The 22,289-nt window shown below is 45.4% G+C and overlaps 1 gene segment (V, D, J or C); it reads left to right on the plus strand.

Annotated features, from left to right (window-relative positions):
- The first annotated feature begins 8,184 nt into the window (after positions 1-8,184).
- On the plus strand, positions 8,185-11,904 carry LOC120380738. The segment is given in 3 exon segments: positions 8,185-8,262; positions 8,342-8,483; positions 11,670-11,904. Coding segments are annotated over 3 exon segments (423 nt in total).
- Positions 11,905-22,289: the final 10,385 nt, after the last annotated feature.

Below are 22,289 nucleotides of genomic sequence, written 5' to 3' on the forward strand. Positions count from 1 at the left end.
GATAGCAATGTTTTGTGTTTTGGCGCATGTTGCTTACACAATAAAAAAATTGTTGCACAACAAGAGTTGTTTCTTTAACGATATTCAATGATTTTAACCTATAAAAAAGAACCTATAAATGGCAGAGAGGCTTCTCCCTCCAGAGGTGCTAGCTCCAATCCAGCCCCATGTTGTGGGAGAGACTGGTTCGGGCGGGCAGGGAATGGAATATGGGCCTTTCCTCTCTAGGGGGTGTCAGCTCTGATCTAGAGCCAAGGCAGGGAGACTGGCTGGCTCCGGGAGTGGGGAATGAAATACAAGCTCTTTCCTGGCTGGGAGTGTTGGTTCTGATTTTGTCCCAGGTCAGAGAGATTGGCAGGGTGAGTGAATAAGCTACAGGGCCTTTCTCTTTTAGGGAATACCAGTCTGGCCGCACATTGGAGGGACTAGATGTGGGGCAAAGGCGGAAATGAGGGAATGGGATTTGGAGACATTTTAAAAAATGAAAACAAAGAAATCATTTTTTTCCCTTTTGCTACATGAATAAAATGATGCTTCTTCTCTCTAAACCAGAGTCCATGAAACTCAGATTGTTCTGAGCGCTCTTTGGCCTTTGTAAAATGAGGATATGCAAATTGTGTAACTAACAGAAGGAAATTAATAAAATAAAAAGATTAATGGATATTAAAAAAAAATCTGGGTGCAGCAAAGTCAGGACTGAAGCTGGGCAAATAATTGATTTTTGGTTCAGTGCTTGTATGAAAAATAATAACCAAAAAGTTTTATTTTCCATTGAGTGGAAATGGCAAGTATGAGAAGTATGGCAAGAGACCAGCCTGGCTTAACCAGGAGATCTTCAGTGATCTAAAACTCAAAAAAGAGTCCAACAAAAAGTGGAAACTTGGTCAAATTACAAAGGATGCATATAAACAAATACCACAAGTACATATGCCCAAATAAATCCATTAGTCTTTAACGTGCCACCGGACTCCTTGTTGTTTTTGTGGATACAGGCTAACATGGCTACCCCCTGATACTTGACACAAGTATGTAGGGACAAAATTAGAAAAGCCAAGGCACAAAACGAGATCAAACTATCTAGGGACATAAAAAGAAACAAGAAAACATTCCACAAATACATTAGAAGCAAGAGGCAGACCAAGCACAGTATAGAGCTGTTACTCAATGAGAGGGGAAAGACATTAACAGAAAATGTGTAAATGGCAGAAGTGCTTAATGACTTCTTTGTTTTGGTTTTCACCAAGAAGATTGGTGACAATTGGATGCCTAACATAGTGAATGCCAGTGAAAATGAGGTAGTATCAGAGTCTAAAATAGGGAAAGAACAAGTCAAAAATTACTTAGATAAGTTAGATGTCGTCAAATCACCAGGGCCTGAGGAAATGCACTTTAGAATACCCAAAAAGCTGACTGAGGAGATATCTGAGCCATTCGCAATTATCTTTGAAAAGTTGTGAAAGATGGGAGAGATTGCAGAGGACTGGAAAAGGGCAAATCTAGTGCCCATCTATAAAAAGGGAAATAAAGACAACCCAGGGAATTACAGACCATTCAGCTTAACTTCTGTACCAGGTAAGATAATGGAGCAAATAATTAAACAATCAATTTGCAAACACCTAGAAGATAATAAGGTATTAAATAACAGTCAGCATGGATTTGTGAAGAATGAATTGTGTCAAACCAACCTACTAGCTTTCTTTGACAGGGTAACAAACCTTGTGGATGGGGAGAAGCAGTAGATGTGGTATATCTTGACTTTAGTAGGCTTTTGATACAGTCTCGCATGATCTTCTCATAAACAAACTAGGGAAATACAACCTAGATGGAGCTACTATAAGGTGGGTGCATAACTGGTTGGAAAATCATTCCCACAGAGTAGTTATCAGTGGTTCACAGTCATTCTGGAAGGGCATAATGAGTGGGGTCCTGCAGGTATCGGTTCTTGGTCCAGTACTGTTCAATATCTTCATCAATGATTTAGATCATGGCATAGAGAGTACAGTTATAAAGTTTACAGTTTATACCAAGTTGGGAGGAGTTGCAAGTGCTTTGGAAAATAGGATTAAAATTCAAAATGATCTGAACAAACTGGAGAAATGGTCTGAAGTAAATAGGATGAAATTCAATAAGGACAAATGCAAAGTGCTCCATTTAGAGAGGAACAATCAGTTGCACACATACAAAATGGGAAGTGACTATCTCGGAAGGAGTACGGGCAGAAAGGGATCTGGGGGGTTATAGTGGATCACAAGCTAAATATAAGTCAGCATTGTAACGCTGTTGCAAAAAAAGCAGACATCATTCTGGGATGTATTAATGGGAGTGTTGTAAGTAAGACACGAGAAGTAATTCTTTCGTTTTACTCTGCGCTGATTAGGCCTCAGCTGGAGTATTGTGTCTGGTTCTGGGTGCCTTGTTTCAGGGAAGATGTGGACAAATTGAAGAGAAAAGCAACAAAAATTATTAAAGGTCTAGAAAACATGACCTATGAGGTAGGATTGAAAAAATTGGGGTTGTTTAGTCTGGAGAAGAGAAGACTGAGAGGGGACACAGGAACAGTTTTTAAGTACATAAAAGGTTGTTACAAGGAGGAGGGAGAAGAATTGTTCTTCTTAACCTCTGAGGACAGGACAAGAAGCAAGGGGCTTAAATTGCAGCAAGGGCGATTTAGGTTGGACATTAGGAAAAACTTCCTAACTGTTAGGGTACTTAGGCGCTGGAATAAATTGCCCAGGGAGGTTGTGGAATCTCCATCATTGGAGATTTTTAAGACCAGGTTAGACAAACACCTGTCAGGGATAGTCTTGATAATACTGAATCCTGCCTTGAGTGCAGGGGACTGGACTAGATGACCTCTCGAGGTCCCTTCAGTTCTATGATTCTATGAAATGACATTTTCTCACTAAAATGAAAACATTTCATTTTGGGTTGAATATGATTTGTTTGACCTGAAATGAAACGTTTCAGTTCCGTTTTGGGTGGGGTTTTTTTTAACCTTTTTAAAATAGTTAAATCTACCTAGCACCATTCTGACAGAAAAAGTCAAAAAGTTTTATTTAAAAACTGCCAAAAAATGTATTTCCCCATTTATTTTGGCTGAAACTATTTGCTGAATTTGACCCATAGTCATGAACAAATCTGATTGATGAAAACTGTATATTCTGGAGAATAAACTAGCCACAAAACTGAAAGCCCAACCGTCACCCCGCTCTAGGCAGGGCTGAGGTACCTTAGCACACAGGAGCTGGAGAAGCTTGCCAAGCACCAAAGGGTTTCAGAAGCACGTGGGGGATTTAGGAGCGCAAATCCCATTGACTCGGAATAGAAATTGTGCTTCTAAATCCAAGAAACATTTTTTAAAATCCCAGCCTCTTCCTGGTTCTAGTCAGGGCTTTTCTGCCCAGAAAAATGAGGCCCTCTATTCCCCAAAGAGTTTTCAGTCCAGGAAGACTGAGTAGGAAATCCAGAATGAGAATGCCATTATTTATCATGTCTATTATGGTCCTACCTAGAGAACAGTGCCTGATGGTGGACACTGAATATACCCAAAGTAACTGAGATCTGGGTCCCATTGTGCTGGGAGCTGCACAGACAGAGTCAGAGACAGCCCCTGTCCTGAAGAGCTTATAGTCTATGTAGACAAGGCAGAAAAAGAGAGGTGGAATTGGCTAACAGCACAAACACACCTGTTGTTAGGTCTGTGCTTAGTACTTTCCACCAAAGAGTTGAGCAGCATGCAGACCAGAGTCTCTGAAACTCAGCTCACTCTGGGCTGGAGTTCATTTGTCTTATAAAACAGGGGAATATGCAAATTGCACAGCCACATTTCCTGCTTAGCGCTGGCTACTCCCCTGACCCTGAAGCTCTCGGAGACACAACCCACAGTCCCCTGGGTCCCTGGAGTTACCAGCCAACCTCTGGGACTTCTCCCCAGAATTAGAAAGATGCAATACTGGCTCAACATTGCATCCATTCTGTTTGCTTTCAAAGGTAATTTAATTGCTAAAGACGTTGGCGGTTCTTTTATTTATGAGTCTTAATGTCTGTTTTTTCCATCCAGGAGTTCACACAAACTATGAGTTTGTAGCATCCGGTGGAGAAATTAAAATGCTCGGGGACTCTCTCCGGATCTCCTGCAAAACCTCTGGATTCAACTTTGATGACTCCTGGTTGTCTTGGGTCAGACACGCTCCTGGGAAGGGACTGCAGTGGGTTGCCACGATTAGCAAGGAAGCTGGGGATACAATATATTACTCTGAATCTGTGAAAGGGCGATTCACTATCTCCAGAGACAATTCCAGGTACCTGTTGTATTTGCATATGACTGAGCTGAGACCTGAAGACGCTGCTGAGTATTACTGCACGTGGGACACAGTGTGCAGAAGGCAGTGGGAGCTCAGACAAGAACCTTGGCTTGTGGTTGTTGGGGGAGCAGATTTCTGCTGGGGAAGCTGAAAGCCTGAATATTAGAAAACCCTGATAGAAACAGGCGGAGTCAATCCACTCTCTGTTAACCATAGTACAGGGTTACCTGTTCCATCCACTTTCTTTCTCTGGAACTGAATACCGAGAAACATTTTCCTTTTCTCCTGGCACCAGCTCTTTCCTGTCCCCTTGAGGTGTCCCCGTTCGCCAAAACTCCTGCCCCACATCTCCCACCAAAGGCATTTACTGGTGCTTTATGAGGGGGGCAGAAGGAGATATTGCAAGGTGTGGGGGGATGTCTCCAACATGGACTGGGGTTAAAGAGACTATACAAGGTTTTATGTTTTTCTTGAACAGGGCACAAGGATTGGGTGTTTCTGACACTCTGGATGTGCCCATCTATCTAAGCTGTATGCAGTATTGTTGGAGCCCTGTCTGTCCCTGGATATTCGAAAGACAAGGTGGGTGAGGTAATATCTTTTATTCGACCAACTTCTATTGGTGATCGAGACAAGTTTTTGAGCTACCAGACCAGAAGGACGAGCTCTGTGTAGCTTGACAGCTTGTCTCTCTCACCAACCAAAATTGGTCCATTAAAAGATCTTACCTCACCCACCTTGTCTCTCTCTCTCTCTAGTGGCTATTATAATATAAATAATAAATACTAGTACCTGTGCTTTGAGCTATTAATAAAAAGCATATAGGACCAGACTGCAATATCCTTAATCAGCTTGAATAGTTCCACTGAAAGCATGTGGCTACTCTGGGGGTAAAGTATTACCAAATGTAAAAGTATCACAGTGTGACCCAAAGCAGTTTACATTTGAACAGACCAGAAAAAGAAAAAGGGAATGGGACCGGGATTCAGCATAAAGCAAAGTAGTCAGCCCATGTGAAAATGAGCCCAGCTGTTGTTATTTCCATGAATATTATTATTTTTTCCCCTGAGTCAAGCAACACCAAACTGTGGTGTATTAAATGGTGGTTATTCTGGGCTGGAGTTCATCTGGTTTTTATAAAATGGAACATGTGCAAAATGCATAACTGAATTTCCTATTTAAAGCCAGTGATTCTCCTAACTCTGCAGCTCTTGGAGAGAAGATCTAGACAGTTTGCATCCCCCTGTGTCAAGGTTTCCTCCCCACTCTAACTTTAGAGTACAAATGTGGGGACCTGCATGTACCCTTCTAAGCTTAATTTCTAGCTTAGATCTGATAGCGCTGCCACCAACCAAAAATATAGTGTTTTGGTCACTTTCCATTCCCCCCAAACCTTCCCTGGGGAACCCAAGACCTAAACCCCTTGGGTCTTAACACAAGGGGAAATAAACCATTCCTCCACCTTTCCCCTCCCAGGCTTTCCCTCCCTTGGTTACCCTGAGAGCAGGGGCGGCTCTACAAAGTAGGCTGCCCCAAGCAGCGCGGAGCGCTGCGCCGCCCTTCCCCAGTCCCGCGGCGGGTCCCCTCTTCCCGCGGCTCCGGCGTCCTGGGGAGGGCGGCATTTGGCTCCGGTGGAGCTTCCGCCGGCATGCCTGCGGCAGGTCCACCGGAGCCGCGGGAAGACGGGACCTGCCGCAGGCATGCCTGCGGCAGGTCCGCTCGTCCCGGGCTCCGGTGGAGCTTCCGCCGGCATGCCGGCGGGAGCTCCACCGAAGCCAAATGACGCCCTCCCCAGGATGCCGCCCCAAGCGGGCGCTTGGCCCGCTGGTGCCTAGAGCCGCCCCTGCCTGAGAGGCTACATGATCCCAACTCCTTGGATCTTAAAAAAAACGAAGAGAAATTCACTACCCCCCCCACCAATCCCTGGTGAGTCCAGACCCAATTTCCTGGATCTTAAAACAAAGAAAAATCAATCAGGTTCTTAAAAAGAGAGCTTTTAATTAAAGAAAAAGAAAAGGTAAAAATTATCTCAGTAAAATCAGGATGGGAAATGTATTACAGGGCACTTACATTTATATAGCCAGAGAAATCCCCCCTAGCCTCAGGTTCAAAGTCACAGCAAACAGAGGTAAAAATCCTTTCAGCAAAAGAAACATTTACAGGTTGAGAAAACAAACATAAGACTAATATGCCTTCCTGCCTAGGTACTTACAAATTTAAAACATGAGACTGATTCAGAAGGATTTGGAGAGCCTGGATTGACGTCTGGTCCCTCTCCGTCTGGAGAACAAACAACCCCCCAAACAAAGAACACAAAACAAAGACTTCCCTCCAACAAGATTTGAAAGTATCTTGTCCCTTCATTGATCCTCTGGTCAGGTGTCAGCCAGGTTTACTGAGCTTCTTAACCCTTTACAGGTAAAAGAGACATTAACCCTTATCTGTTTATGACACCCTGTGTCTGTGCAATTAACAGCAAATTCCCATGAGAACTCTCCTCAGAATCAGAAACATGCTATTATGGCTCAATAGCACATCGTTTCTATTGGTCCTCACAGGTAATTTAATCCCTACAGACATAAGAGATGCCCAAGTATTACTAGAGAAGTTGTAATGTCTCTCTGTTTCTACCCAGGGGTCCAGTCAAAATTAGAATTCATGGCATCTGGCGGACAAGTTAAAATGCTCGGGGACTCTCTCTGGATTCAGTTTGGATGATTATAGGATGACCTGGTACAGAAACATGCCTGGAAAGGGACTGCAGTGGGCATCAACAATTAGTTATTGGGCTGGAGATACAAAAAATTACGTCGATTCAGTGAAAGGCCGATTCACCGTCTCCAGGGACAGTCCCAATAACCTCCTGTATTTGCACATGGCTAGCCTTAGACCCGAAGATACTTCTGAGTATTGAACACAATGTGCACAAGGCAATCTCAGCTCAGACAGGATTGGTTTTTATTGGAAAAGATTTCTGCTAGAGAAACTTAATAGTAGAAAATCCCAAAGGAAACCGGCTCAGACAATCCACTTGGCTTTAACAATAGTAACAGGTTACCTGCTTCCATCCATTTCCTTCCCTGACACTGGATCCTGGGATTCCTTCCCCTAGTACCAGCTTTCCCCAGCCCCCATGTGCAGCCTTCATTCCCCCGCTCCATCCACTCTAAGTCTCCAAGGGACAACAGAAACCAAGGCCTCTCACCACCAGGCCTTGTAGGGACTCCTCCCAAAGGAGCTGATCTGTGCTTTACCATGGGGGCAGGGGGAGGTCCTGGAAGATGTGTGGGGATGTGTCCAACAGGGGGAGGGGCTCGAGACAACACGCAGTGTGTTAGTGGGTTTCTTAAACAAGAGGGCAAGGATTGGGGGCTTTGCCATATTGGATGTGACCTGTGCAAGCCTCTATCTACCTAGTTATCTAATATAAACAATACAGAGTCATGCTTGTGCTTTGTTCTGTTAAAACAAAGAAACGACATAGAGGGCCAGGCTGCAATAGCCTTACTTGGGTGAATAGTTCCACTGCAGACAAGGTGGCGACTTGTGAGGATACCACAACGTGACCCCTAGCAGCAGACAGTCCCTGCCCTGAAGAACTTGGCTTTTAAATAGGAAAAAGAAACACACAGACAAAGGGAATGGGAGCAAGATACAAAATAAAGCACTGTAGAGTCAGGTGAGTCTGAGCCCACCTGTTGCTGAATTATATTAATAGAATGAATTAAGCAACCCCAAGTCAGAGTATGTAAAACGCAGGTTACTCTGCACTGGCATTCATCTGACTCTCCAACTGGGGCATGTGCACAGTGTGTCACTGTATTTCCTGTTTAAAGCCAGTCATCCCCCTGACCTTGCAGCTTTCACAGAGATCAGCCAAGTCTCCTGAGAGATCTCTGCAGAATCAGAGCGATGATATTATGGCTCAATATCACATCCTTTCTATTCGTTCTCAGAGGTAATTGAATTCCTACATGCACTGGAGATGCCCAGGATAATCATTGTATGAGTCTCCATGTCTCTTTTTTTCTCTCCAGGTATCCAGTCAAAATTAGATTTTGTGGCTTCTGGTGGAAAAGTTAAAATGCTCGGGGACTCTCTCCAGATCTCCTGCAAAACCTCTGGATTCACTTTTGGTGATTATGCGATGACCTGGGTCAGACAAACTCCACCAGAGAGGTCCTTTGGGGCCATCTGCCTGTCCCAAGTCAGGGTAAAGGAGGAGGGTTGGGCGTGGGGCTAGCAACTCCACCCTGTAAAAATCAGCTTGCTACAGAAACGCCAACAATAGAGTTAACAGAGACTTTTAGCCTGGAAAAAGAAGGGTCTTCAACTCGAAGATGCATGACGCTGGGTGGTGAAAGCCGCGAGGAAGCCACTAAGCCGATCACCCTTCTTGCAGCCAGGAGGATTACCATCGGCACATGGAACGTGAGGACCATGTACGAGTCAGGAAAGACGGCGCAGGTTGCAGCAGAGATGAGGAGCAACAACCTGACCCTACTAGGCATTAGCGAGACAAGATGGACGCAAGCTGGACAGAGACGACTGTTGACAGGAGAGCTGTTGCTGTATTCAGGACATGAAGAGAGTGACGCACACCACACACAGGGAGTAGGCTTCATGTTGTCCAAGCAGGCACAGAGAGCACTGATTGGTTGGGAGGCACATGGTCCCAGGATCATCACAGCATCCTTCAGAACTAAAATGAAGAGGATTAAGATGAATGTTGTTCAGTGCTATGCTCCAACCAATGACAGTGAAGAGGAGGACAAAGACTACTTTTACAACAGACTCCAGAAAATATTAGAGACTCTCCCAGACAAAGACATTACCATCCTTATGGGAGACTTTAATGCCAAAATTGGACCTGATAACACAGGATACGAACAAGTCATGGGGACCCACGCTCTGGGAGAGATGAGTGAGAATGGAGAGAGATTTGTGGATCTGTGTGCACTTAACAATCTGGTCATAGGAGGCAGCATCTTTCCTCACAAGCGGATCCACAAGAGTACCTGGGTATCGCCAGCAGGCATGACAGAAAACCAGATCGACCATGTCTGCATTAGCAAGAAGTTCAGAAGATCCTTGCAGGACGTTAGAGTTAGAAGAGGAGCAGACGTGGCGTCCGACCATCACTTAGTGGTGGCCAGATTGAAGCTGAAGCTGAAGAAGAACTGGATAGACGCGTCAGACAGAAGAGCGAAGTACAACGTCAACCTTCTGAAGGACCATAAGACCAAGGAAGATTTTGGATTGACGCTGAAGAATAAGTTTTCAGTACTACAGGATCGGTCTGAGGAAGAGGAAGACAGTGTACTCAACAGATGGCAGAAAGTGAGAGACACACTTAGGTCAGCATGCCAGGAAGTGCTTGGAATTAAGAAACACCAGCAGAAAGAGTGGATCACAGCAGAGTCCTTGACAAAGATAGAAGACAGAAAGAAGAAGAAGGCAGCAGTCAACAACAGCAGGACTAGAGCAGCAAAGGCCAAAGCTCAAAGAGTATGCTGAAGCCCACAGAGCAGTGAAGAGGAATATTAGGAAGGACAAGAGAGATTATGTGGATGGACTGGCAGCAGAAGCAGAGCAGGCAGCATACAGCGGTAACATGAAACAGCTGTACGATACTACCAAGCGACTGTCTGGAAAGTTCAGCAAGCCAGAACGTCCCGTTAAAGACAAGCAGGGAAAGTCTATAACAGGAATAGAACTACAGATGAACAGATGGGCGGAGCACTTTGAGGAACTCCTGAACAGACCAGCACCACCAAATCCACCAGACATTGACCCAGCCAACGAGGACCTCCCAATCAATTGCGATAAACCAACCAGAGACGAGATCAGAAAAGCCATCACCATGATGAAGAACAGGAAGGCGGCTGGACCTGACGATATCCCAGCAGAGGCCCTGAAAGCAGACCTGGATGCCTCAGTGGAAATGCTGTACCCTCTTTGAGAAAATATGGGAAGAAGAAGTGATTCCGGCTGACTGGAAAGAGGGATATCTCATCAAAATCCCCAAGAAAGGAGACCTCAGCAACTGTGCCAACTATAGAGGAATCACACTCCTGTCGGTGCCAGGGAAGGTCTTCAACCGAGTCCTCTTAGAGAGAATGAAGGATGCCGTCGATCCACAGCTACGAGATGAACAGGCAGGTTTCCGGCAGAACAGATCATGCACGGACCAGATAGCAACGCTCCGCATCATAGTCGAGCAGTCTATGGAGTGGAACTCCTCGTTGTACATCAACTTTGTTGACTATGAGAAAGCATTCGATAGCGTGGATCGAGAGACCCTCTGGAAGCTCCTTCGCACTATGGCATCCCAGCAAAGGTGGTCAACCTGATCAAGAATTCATACGACGGCATACACTGTAGAGTGATCCATGGAGGGCAGCTCACAAACAGCTTCCAGGTGCGAACCGGAGTCAGACAAGGATGCTTGTTGTCACCACTTCTCTTTCTTCTCGTCATCGATTGGATTATGAAGACATCCACTTACAAGCGTAGGAATGGAATCCAATGGTCATTGTGGACCCAGCTTGATGACCTGGACTTTGCCGACGACCTTGCACTCCTTTCGCACAGTAAACAGCAGATGCAAGAGAAGACCAACGTAGTGGCAGCCACGTCATCACAGGTTGGCCTCAACATCCACAAGGACAAGACCAAGATCCTTAGGATCAATTCCATCAGCAACGACCCAGTCACACTGAATGGAAGCCCCCTGGAAGAAGTGCAGTCCTTCACCTACCTAGGTAGCATCATCGACCAGCAGGGTGGCACAGACGCAGACATCAAAGTAAGGATTGGTAAGGCAAGAGCAGCCTTCTTACAGCTCAAGAACATCTGGAGCTCCAGAGAGCTGTCTTTGGCAATAAAGATTCGACTGTTCAACTCCAACGTGAAATCAGTCTTACTGTATGGAGCTGAAACCTGGAGGACAACCAAAACAACCACCAGGAAGATCCAGACCTTCATTAATAGCTGCCTCAGAAGGATTCTCCAGATCCGCTGGCCAGACACCATCAGTAACATCCACCTCTTGGAGAGGACCCATCAACTCCCAGCAGAGGAAGAAATTAGAAGGAGAAGGTGGGGCTGGATAGGACATACACTACGCAAGCAGCCAACCAACATCACCAGACAGGCACTGCAGTGGAACCCCCAAGGCAAGCGGAAAAGAGGCCGCCCAAGAAATACCTGGCGACGCGACCTTCAGGTTGATAGCAAAAAAATGGGCTATACCTGGAACCAGCTAGAGCGAATGGCCCAGGATAGAAGACTATGGAGATCTGTTGTTGGCGGCCCATACCCCGGTTGGGGTGACGGGCATGAATGAATGAATGAATGGGTCAGACACACTCCTGGAAAGGGTCTGAGATGGATTGCCTATATTAGCAAATCATCTGGGGATACTAAATCCTACGCTGATTCAGTGAAAGGGCGATTCACCATCTCCAGAGACAATTCCAGGAGCCTGTTGTACTTGCATATGACTAAGCTGAGATGTGAAGATGCTGCTGAGTATTACTGTGGTTGGACACAGTGTGCAGAAGGCAGTCAGAGCTCAAACAAGAACCTGAACTTGTAGATGTTAGGGAAGCAGATTTCTGGTGGGGAAGCCGGTGTCTGAACACCACAAAATCATTGTAGAAAAAATCCTAGAGATTCCAGTTTTCTTGAAGGAAAAGAAATTAAAAAAGAAAATAAACTGGGTCAATCTATGTAAGAAAAAAATTCATTTGCATGTACATCTTTTCAGAGTTTGGTGTGCAACACATAGGCACATGTAAATGTGAATGTTTTTTACACTGCATTTTGCTGAAGAATCCAGGTTAAGAACTAGAAAAATGGGTCTTTTTAGATTCTAAAATCATGACTCACATTGTTATATCTTGCTTTATACCAGGGATTGGCAACCTTTGGCACGCGGCTCGCCAAGGTAAGCACTCTGGCGGACCGGGCTGGTTTGTTTACCTGCCTTGTCTGCAGGTCCGGCCGGTTGCAGCTCCCACTGGCCGCGGTTCGTCACTCCAGGCCAATGGGGACTATAGGAAGCAGCGATCAGCATGTTCCTCCCTCTGCGCCGCTTCCCACAGCCCCCATTGGCCTGGAGTGGTGAACTACGGCCAGTGGGAGCCGGGATCGGCTGAACCTGCGGGCGCAGCAGGTAAACAAACCGGCCCGGCCTGCCAGAGTGCTTACCCTGGCGAGCCGTGTGCCAATGGTTGCTGATCCCTGCATTATACATTAGGATGCAAATTGGCTGATAATTTAGGGGCTCATTTTAACCATGATACCTTATTCATTATGGGCCAGATTTTCCAATGTACTTAGATGCCTAAAGATGCAGATGGGAGTCAGGTGATTAAATACCTTTGAGGATCCGGGCCCTAGTGAATTTTTTAAAGCGTCTAAGCAGGTTAGGCAGCTAACTGCCATTGAAATCAATGCAATTTAGCTTCTAGCCTATTTAGACACCTTTGAACATCTCATTAAATGCCTATCTGCATCTTATAGGCAACTGAATACCTTTAAAATCTGGCCACATGGCTAGGATTTTCAAAGGAGCCTAATGAGTTTGATGCCAACTTGCACCTTTGAAAATACCATCCCCAATGAGATTAGTGAGAAGTGTGGCACAACGTGAGCAAAGGGCTGGGGAGGCAGGGTCGGTGCAAGGAAGTTTCGCGCCCTAGGTGAAACTTCCACCTTGCGTCCCCCAGCCCTGCAGCAGCTCCCCACCCCCCCTCCACCCTGAGGCACCTCCCCCCCAGCAGCAGCTCTTCCTCCTGTCCTGAGGCGCCCCCCCCCCACGGCAGCTCCCCACCCCCTGGCCTGGGGAGCCGTGCGGTACCTCCCCACCCCAGCTCACCTCTGCGCCGCGTCCTCCCCGAGCACGCTGCCCCCGCTCTAATTCTCCTCCCAGGCTTGCAGCGCCAAACAACTGGGGAGGGGGAGGAAGAAAAAAACTGGAAGCTTAAACATTTCAGATTGTGAAATTAGTGCACCACCGGGAGCTGGGGGGTTCCACCGCACAGTCGCTGCTTCGCGCCTCCCGCCTCCCAGGCTTGCGGCGCCAATCAGCTGTTTGGCGCTGCAAGCCTGGGAGGAGAACTAGAGTGGGGGCAGCGTGCTCGGGGAGGACACGGCGCAGAGGTGAGCTGGGGTGGGGAAGAACCCCCCAGCTCCCGGTGGCACGCTGACCCAGGGGAACCTCTGGGCTGCCCGCGGCGGCTCAGATTCCCTCTCCGTCCCAGCGCAGCGGCCGCTGAAACGGCTTTAAACATTTTTTGGGGGGCGCCGCTTTTTGGTGCCCCCAAATCTTGGCGCCCGAGGCAACCCCTAGTTCGCCTAAATGGCTGCATCAGCCCTGTGGGGAGAGGGAGGAAGAAAAAAACTGGAAGCTTAACCATTTCAGCTTGTGAAGTTAGCAGATATCTACAGATTCTTTTATCACTCTGGACCTCCACTGTGAATGTCATAAAATCAAATATTTTACCACAAACATCAAGATGGGTATTTTCAAAAGACTCTAAGTGAGTTAGGCACCTTAATCCCATTGAAATCCAATAGGAGTTGGGTGCCAAAGTCATGTATGCTCCCTGGAAAATTTATCCAAGGTATTTATATGGGTCACATGACCATAGTATCTGTTTTTAACATTTATCCTCAAAGTGCTCCTGTCAGTCACCTGAAGCTCAGAAGCTTATACTTTCTGCCAATAGAAGTTGGTCCAATAAAAGATTATCTCACCTACCTTGTTCGCTCATGCCCTGGAACCAACACAGCTACAACAACACTGCAAGTTACCCCAGTTGGCACATGGGGAAATGGGGCATACAGAGCATGAGGGTATATTTCTCAAAAGTACCCAAGTGATTTAGGAGCCCAAGTCCCATTTTCAATAGTGCTTTAGGCTGGCCCAAGCAGAGATGCAAGTAAGCCAGTCCAGTCCAGTCCGGTGTACCGACAAGAGCCAGTACGCTGTGCCAGACTGGACTGGCTTCTGCAGTGGTGATTTAAAGGGCCCAGGGCTCCAGCAGCTGCAGGGAACCCCAGACCCTTTAAAGCGCCACCGGAGCTCTGGCAGCCAGGCTCCCGTGGTGATTTAAAGGGCTGGAGCTCCGTGGCAGCTCGAGCCCTGGGCCCTTTAATTCACCCCGGGGATCCCAGCTGCCTCTGCAGCTGGGAGCTCTGGGGTGATTTAAAGGCCCTGGGGCTCTCAGCCACAGCTGGAGCCCCAGGGCCTTTAAATCTTGAAAGGCCCCACCTCTTCCGGATGAGGCCACGCCTCGCTCAGGACTCTGGTGTACTGGTAAGTCCTTTAAATTACTTTCACCCCTGGGCCCAAGTATCTTTGAAAATCAATCCTATGCTTGGCTCAGTCACAATTTCCACCTCTCTGGTTCTCCTGAATTCTTTCCTTTCAATAAGAGTTTGTTGGCATTTGTTCTTTGCATGTCTCATCTCATCAATGTATTTTGGTTTCCCAGCTAAGAGCAAATATTTGTTCCGAGTCAGAGAAAAGAGCCTCTGGGTGGATTAGTGTGAAAAGGCTTCAGAAAAGCCTTCGAATTTACAGTTTGTTTAATCTGGTTCCAGAATATGTGTATCAAAAGAGGCAGCACAGCGTGGGAACATTGCGTCCAGAACTTCACACGACAGATCATAGAACTGGTCTAGAGAACGTTACACCGACCACAGGCTGTCAGGATTCTCTACCCATGAGTAGCTGATTCGATTTCCTCTTTCTCACACTGGGAACTAAAAGGACAGATTCCTTATCTGGTGTAAGCTCTGCTATGGCAGTGTACAATAGATGAGGAACTAGCCCCAATCTGAAAATCCTCGGGAAAAGGCTATGGACCATTTTCGTTTTTAAAATCTCAGTATTAGAACCTTTTTGGAAGACTCTCCCAGGTAAGACAAATTGCTCAGTTGTAATTCTATCTGATACTTTTAAACTAAATAATTTGTAATTGACTTGCCAGATCAACTGTGGAGCAGAGCTCCAAAACCTCACCACAGCTGTACTGATATATAGCAACTGAAGTTCTGGGGTAAAATTTTCAAAAGACACTAAATGACGTATCAGAGAGGTAGCCGTGTTAGTCTGGTTCTGTAAAAGCAGCAAAGAATCCTGTGGCACCTTATAGACTAACAGACGTTTTGCAGCATGAGCTTTCGTGGGTGAATGCCCACTTCGTCAGATGCAAGAGTGGAAATTTCCAGGGGCAGGTATATATATATATGCAAGCAAGAAGCAAGCTAGAGATAACGAGGTTAGATCAATCAGGGAGGATGAGGCCCTGTTCTAGCAGTTGAGGTGTGAAAACCAAGGGAGGAGAAACTGGTTATGTAGTTGGCAAGCCATTCACAGTCTTTGTTTAATCCTAAACTGATGGTGTCAAATTTGCAAATGAACTGAAGCTCAGCAGTTTCTCTTAGAAGTCTGGTCCTAAAGTTTTTGGTCTGGTCCTAATACTTTCAGGACAACACTGAACAGCGCACTGATACACAGTTACCCTCCCACCAACAGCACAAGAAGAAGAACTCCACATGGACTCCTCCTGAGGGTCGAAATGACAGTCTGGACCTGTACATTGAATGCTTCCGCCGACGTGCACAGGCAGAAATTGTGGAAAAACAACATCGCTTGCCTCACAACCTAAGTCGTGCAGAACGCAATGCCATCCACAGCCTCAGAAACCATCCTGACATTATAATCAAAGAGGCTGATAAAGGAGGTGCTGTTGTCATCATGAACAGGTCTGACTACCAAAAGGAGGCCGCCAGACAACTCTCCAACACCAAATTCTACAGGCCACTTCCCTCAGATCCCACTGAGGAATACAATAAGAAACTGCACCATCTACTCAGGACACTCCCTACACTAACACCAGAACAAATCAACATACCCTTAGAGCCCCGACCAGGGTTATTCTATCTACTACCCAAGATCCACAAACCCGGAAATCCTGGACGCCCCATCATCTCGGGCACTGGAACTCTCACTGAAGGACTGTCTGGATATGTGGACTCTCTGCTCAGACCCTATGCCACCAGCACTCCCAGCTATCTCCGTGACACCACTGATTTCCTGAGGAAACTACAATGCATTGGTGACCTTCCAGAAAACACCATCCTGGCCACCATGGATGTAGAGGCTCTCTACACCAACATCCCACACGCTGATGGAATACAAGCTGTCAGGAACAGTATCCCTGATGATGCCACAGCACAACTGGTTGCTGAGCTCTGTGCCTTTATCCTCACACACAACTATTTCAAATTTGATGACACTATATATCTCCAGATCAGTGGCACCGCTATGGGCACCCGCATGGCCCCACAATATGCCAATATTTTTATGGCCGACCTGGAACAACGCTTCCTCAGCTCCCGTCCACTGACGCCCCTTCTCTACCTACGCTACATTGATGACATCTTCATCATCTGGACCCATGGGAAGGAGACTCTGGAAAAATTCCACCACGATTTCAACAGCTTCCACCCCTCCATCAACCTCAGCCTGGACCAATCTACACGGGAGGGCCACTTCCTAGACACCACGGTGCTAATAAGTGATGGTCACATTAACACCACCCTATACCGAAAACCTACCGACCGCTATGCCTACCTTCATGCCTCCAGCTTCCATCCTGGACACACCACAAGATTCATTGTCTACAGCCAAGCACTGAGGTACAACCGTATCTGCTCTAACCTCGCAGACAGAGACCAACACCTACAAAATCTCCACCAAGCAGTCTCAAAACTACAGTACCCGCACGAGGAAATAAGGAAACAGATCAACAGAGCCAGACGTGTACCCAGAAGCCTCCTACTGCAAGACAAACCCAAGAAAGAAACCAACAGGACTCCACTGGCCATCACATACAGTCCCCAGCTAAAGCCCCTCCAACGCATCATCAGGGATCTACAACCCATCCTGGACAATGATCCCACACTTTCACAGGCCTTGGGTGGCAGGCCAGTCCTCGCCCACAGACAACCTGCCAACCTGAAGCATATTCTCACCAGCAACTGCACACCGCACCATAGTAACTCTAGCTCAGGAACCAACCCATGCAACAAACCTCGATGCCAACTCTGCCCACATGTCTACACCAGCAACACCATCACAGGACCTAGCCAGATCAGCCACACCATCACCGGTTCATTCACCTGCACGTCCACCAATGTAATATATGCCATCATATGCCAGCAATGCCCCTCTGCTATGTACATCGGCCAAACTGGACAGTCTCTAAGGAAAAGGATAAATGGACACAAATCAGATATTAGGAATGGCAATATACAAAAACCTGTAGGAGAACACTTCAACCTCCCTGGCCACACAATAGCAGATCTTAAGGTGGCCATCCTCCAGCAAAAAAACTTTAGGACCAGACTTCTAAGAGAAACTGCTGAGCTTCAGTTCATCTGCAAATTTGACACCATCAGCTCAGGATTAAAAAAAGACTGTGAATGGCTTGCCAACTACAGAACCAGTTTCTCCTCCCTTGGTTTTCACACCTCAACTGCTAGAACAGGGCCTCATCCTCCCTGATTGATCTAACCTCGTTATCTCTAGCTTGCTTCTTGCTTGCTTATATTTACCTGCCCCTGGAAATTTCCACTGCTTGCATCCGAAGAAGTGGGTATTCACCCACGAAAGCTCATGCTGCAAAACGTCTGTTAGTCTATAAGGTGCCACAGGATTCTTTGCTGCTTTTAAATGACGTAGAAGTCTAAGGCCCATTTAAAAAAAGGTATTTAGGCACTTTAAGATGCAGATAAGATGCAGATAAGTGCCTAGTGGGATTTGCAAAGGTATTTAGGCTCCTAAAGATGCAGATGGGTGCCTAGTGGAGTTTTCAAAAGCACTTAAGCAATTTAGGCAGCTAACAGCCATTGAAATGAATGAGAGTTAACTGCCTAACTCACTTAGGTGCTTTTGAAAATGTGGCCCTGTAAGTGCTAAGTCATTTTTGAAAATGATACTTAGGCTTAGATAGTTTTGAATTTTTTACCCTTGATATGATATCTTCTAAATGAATATACTGTGGTCTTGGTAAGAGGCAGAAAGCCTGACTTTTTATTGCTAATTTGAAAAATTCAAATGGAAGGAATGGCTCAACTAACTTTTTAAGAAAATCTCCCCTCAGATATTTTATTTTGGAATTGGTAAAGGCATTAATACAAACTTGGAAGGAAAGAACAGTAACTTTTCTTAGGAGAGTGGTGAATGTGTATCTGAAAAGTTACTGAACAAGATTAATGTTTCTCTCTCTCTCCTTTGGTTGGTCTGACAATTCAATAGCTTAATACACTTAATAAGGAGATGTAAAGATATTTGCATAGATTTTTAGGAGCATAATTCAGTTTGTTCAATAAAATTGATCCTTCCTGCTGCAGCAAATTGAATTAAATTGTAATAGAGAGAGATGACAGCTTTGTAAAGATGTGTATCACGGTGGACTTTGGCAAACACCGTGACAGAAATTCCCCGGTGACCTGTACAAAAACCCAGACTGAAGAACAGCTTTTTTTTCTGGTTAAAATATATAAGTTTTGACCCTCAAATCTGTGGGTGAAACTTATGACACCTTTTAATATTTATTTCTGTATTTTTCCCTTATTTCTCAGAGGAATATAAGAAGACAGAATGTAAGAGACATTAAGAAGAAGATTTGACCGAACATATTTCATTCTAATAACAACATTTTCTCATTAATCAATGCAATCAATGCAAATACATGATCATATATTGAAAGTTGAATCATCCTCCCCCTTACTCAATGTGGAATGGAAAGAAAAATGCAAGTTCCATTTCTTTTTCTCCTTGGTGAGGTTTTGGTATAACTCTGTATTGTTGTGTACTATGACTCTCCTGGGACTAAAGTTACAGTAGATCCAAGTAAGTTCTTAAGTAAATGCTTTTAAAATTATAGAAAGAAAATTCTTATACTTTATATGTTGTTATAATCTGAATATTACACATCACTGTTTTATGAAGCCTTCTTTACATGATTACAAATAGTTATGTGTCTAGGGAACTATGTTTTAGGAAAATGGATCCAGATCCTCAGTGCATGTAAATCAGTGTCCTTTCACTAAGCATTGGAACGAGATCCCCAGCTGGTGTAAATTGGCTGTAGATCCATTGGAGTCAATGGGCCAGATCCCCAGCTGGTATAAATCATCTGTAGCTGCACTGGAGTCAGTGGCCAGATCCCCAACTAATGTAAATTGGCCACAGCTACATAGAGGTCAAGGGAACCTTGTTGCTTTACAGTACCTGTGGATTTGGTCCCATATGATTAGAATGTGAAGACAGGATTGGAGTTAAGAGGAGAAGTTTAGTTTTGTGTCCGTTCATTCTTTGCTGGGCTCATTCTTTGCCTGCACATTTTTTGGATTTATTGCTGTCATGTTGCTGTCTCATATTTATATCCCATGACAAAATATGGTGACTGTGTAATGCAAAACTCTCTTCCAGTTTGGGTGATGGTTTGACATCTCTAACCTGTAGCACAGAAAAATCTTATAGCAGGTACTTTTGATTTCTAATATAAATGGATATAGTTACCACTTTCCTAGGGAGTGTATTCCACAGTCTCTTTGTTCTCCATGTGCAGGGCTGGCTTTAGGCCAATCCACCAATTCCCCCGAATCGGGCCCCGCGCCTAAGAGGGCCCCGCACCCAGTGAGAATCTCTTCCTTGGCTAGAGGCACCTTTTAAATTTTTACTCACCTGGCAGCGCTCCGGGTCTTCGGCGACACTTCGGCAGTGGGTCCTTCGCTTGCTCTGGGTCTTCAGCGGCACTTTGGCGGCGGGTCCTTCAGTGCCACCGAAGACCTGGAGCGAGTGAAGGACCCGCCGCCGAAGACTCGGAGCACTGTCCGGTGAGTACAAGCCCCATGTGTTTTTTACATTTTTTTTATATATATATAGTCATCCCTGCCGGGGCCCCATTGAAACAGTTCGAATTGGGCCCCGCACTTGCTAAAGCCGGCCCTGTCCATGTGAGCATTTTAATTTCTTACCCAGACAAAAATATTTTTTTTAATTTATCCAAGTTATCTCTCACTAGATTCCTAAAGTATCAGAGGGGTAGCCATGTTAGTCTGGATATGTAAAAAGTGACAAAGAGACCTGTGGCACCGTATAGACTAACAGACGTATTGGAGCATATGCTAAAAAAATCTAAAAAAATCCTGAACATTTTTCTTACTCCCATCAGTGTTGGGAAGTCCCTTTGTCTGTTTTAAAAAAGAGTTATCACATCCTCCCATAGTTTTTGCTTAGCCATGCAATACACGTCTACTTCTTCTTCTTCCATCCAGTGTCAACTATCAAGATCAGAGCCCCAACCAATAGGACTTGTGCTCCTAAATCACTTGGAAGCTTTTTGAAAATATGAACCTAAATAGACTAGACAAAGTGTAGGGAAAAGGAATGACCATTACTCCCATTTTACAGATGGGAAAAGAAAACACAAGAGAGGTTGGACTGGGACTAAGGAGATTTTGGTTCTAACACCTCTGACATCGACTCCCTGAGTGGTTTGGTGAAGTGACTTCATCTCTCTTTGCCTCAGTTTCCAATGTGTAAAATGGTGCTAAAAGTTCATTAATTCACAGGCCTATTTTCACAAAATGGGATTCTTTGACTTTAACTTGAGTTGGGCCAGAGCCCAATTTATGAATATCTGTAAGGTGCTTAGAGATCACTTTCATATAAGAAACATCAACTGATCTCTGTAATGAAGGTGGAATGCCTAGCAACTTCACTGGGTGCTTTGCTATCAAAAGGTCAAATTCCACCCACAGTTACATGTACATTACCAAGTTAAATTCAATAGATGTGCACCTGCATAATCAAAAGCAGAACTTGGACCACTTCTGCAGCATAGAAAATATATCTGGCATGCAGAAGATCACAGAACAAAAGTGTGCTTTTGTTCAAAAGAGGTTTCCTGCCAAATTGATATACACCCCCCCCCCAACAGCCCAAGCTGTTTTATGCTCTGCAACGACATAAAGCCATCTTAACTGTCTGATTAAATTGGGCTTGTGGCTGCTTTGGGCTGCTGGAGTGGTGCAAAGAGAGCAGAGTTTTACTGTGGAAGCTTGTCCTTAGATTCAAATAGAGAGAAACACATTTTCTTTCTTCACCTTTGAAGTTGTTCATGAAATCAGAGAACTGAACTTGAAAATGCTTGAATAGAAATTCAGTTACCAACTCTGCCTGTATATGTGAAAATGCTGCAGCCATTACATTTGGACTTTTAGGCCTTCATTCACAAAAGGCACTAGAAGCAGCAAAGAATCCTGTGGCACCTTATAGACTAACAGACGTTTTGCAGCATGAGCTTTCGTGGGTGAATACCCACTTCTTCGGATGCAAGCCACCCACGAAAGCTCATGCTGCAAAATGTCTGTTAGTCTATAAGGTGCCACAGGATTCTTTGCTGCTTCTACAGAACCAGACTAACACGGCTACCCCTCTGATAAAAGGCACTAGTAATTTTGGATGCCCAACCTGAGATCCCATACGTGGGACTGATTTTCAGGGGGTGGGTGATGAGTATATTTTGAATCAGGCCTCCTTAAGGTGTCCTAAATTGGGGAGCCAAAAACTGGAGCCCATCAAATCACAAGTCACTTTAGAAGATCTTGGCCATTATGCCAGTAACTCCTAACCTCAGACTTAGCACCTAACCCTAAAATGTCCTGTGAAATTTCTTTTCATGACAACGGTGACATTCAGAGTTGAGCTTTTGCACTGCCATGCATGACAACATGATCAATTCCTCCTTTCAGATAACCCAACACCTTCTCAGCCTTCTCTCACGATTTTGAAGTCTGCAGACTCCAGTGGTTCAACTGCTTGTTTAGCAAGGGATTTCTACCCTCCTGAACTGAAGATATCCATGAATGCTGACAGCCCAGTTCTATATGAAA

This window comes from Mauremys reevesii, linkage group 13 (genome assembly GCF_016161935.1).
Source record: "Mauremys reevesii isolate NIE-2019 linkage group 13, ASM1616193v1, whole genome shotgun sequence".
Classification (NCBI taxonomy): domain Eukaryota; kingdom Metazoa; phylum Chordata; order Testudines; family Geoemydidae; genus Mauremys; species Mauremys reevesii.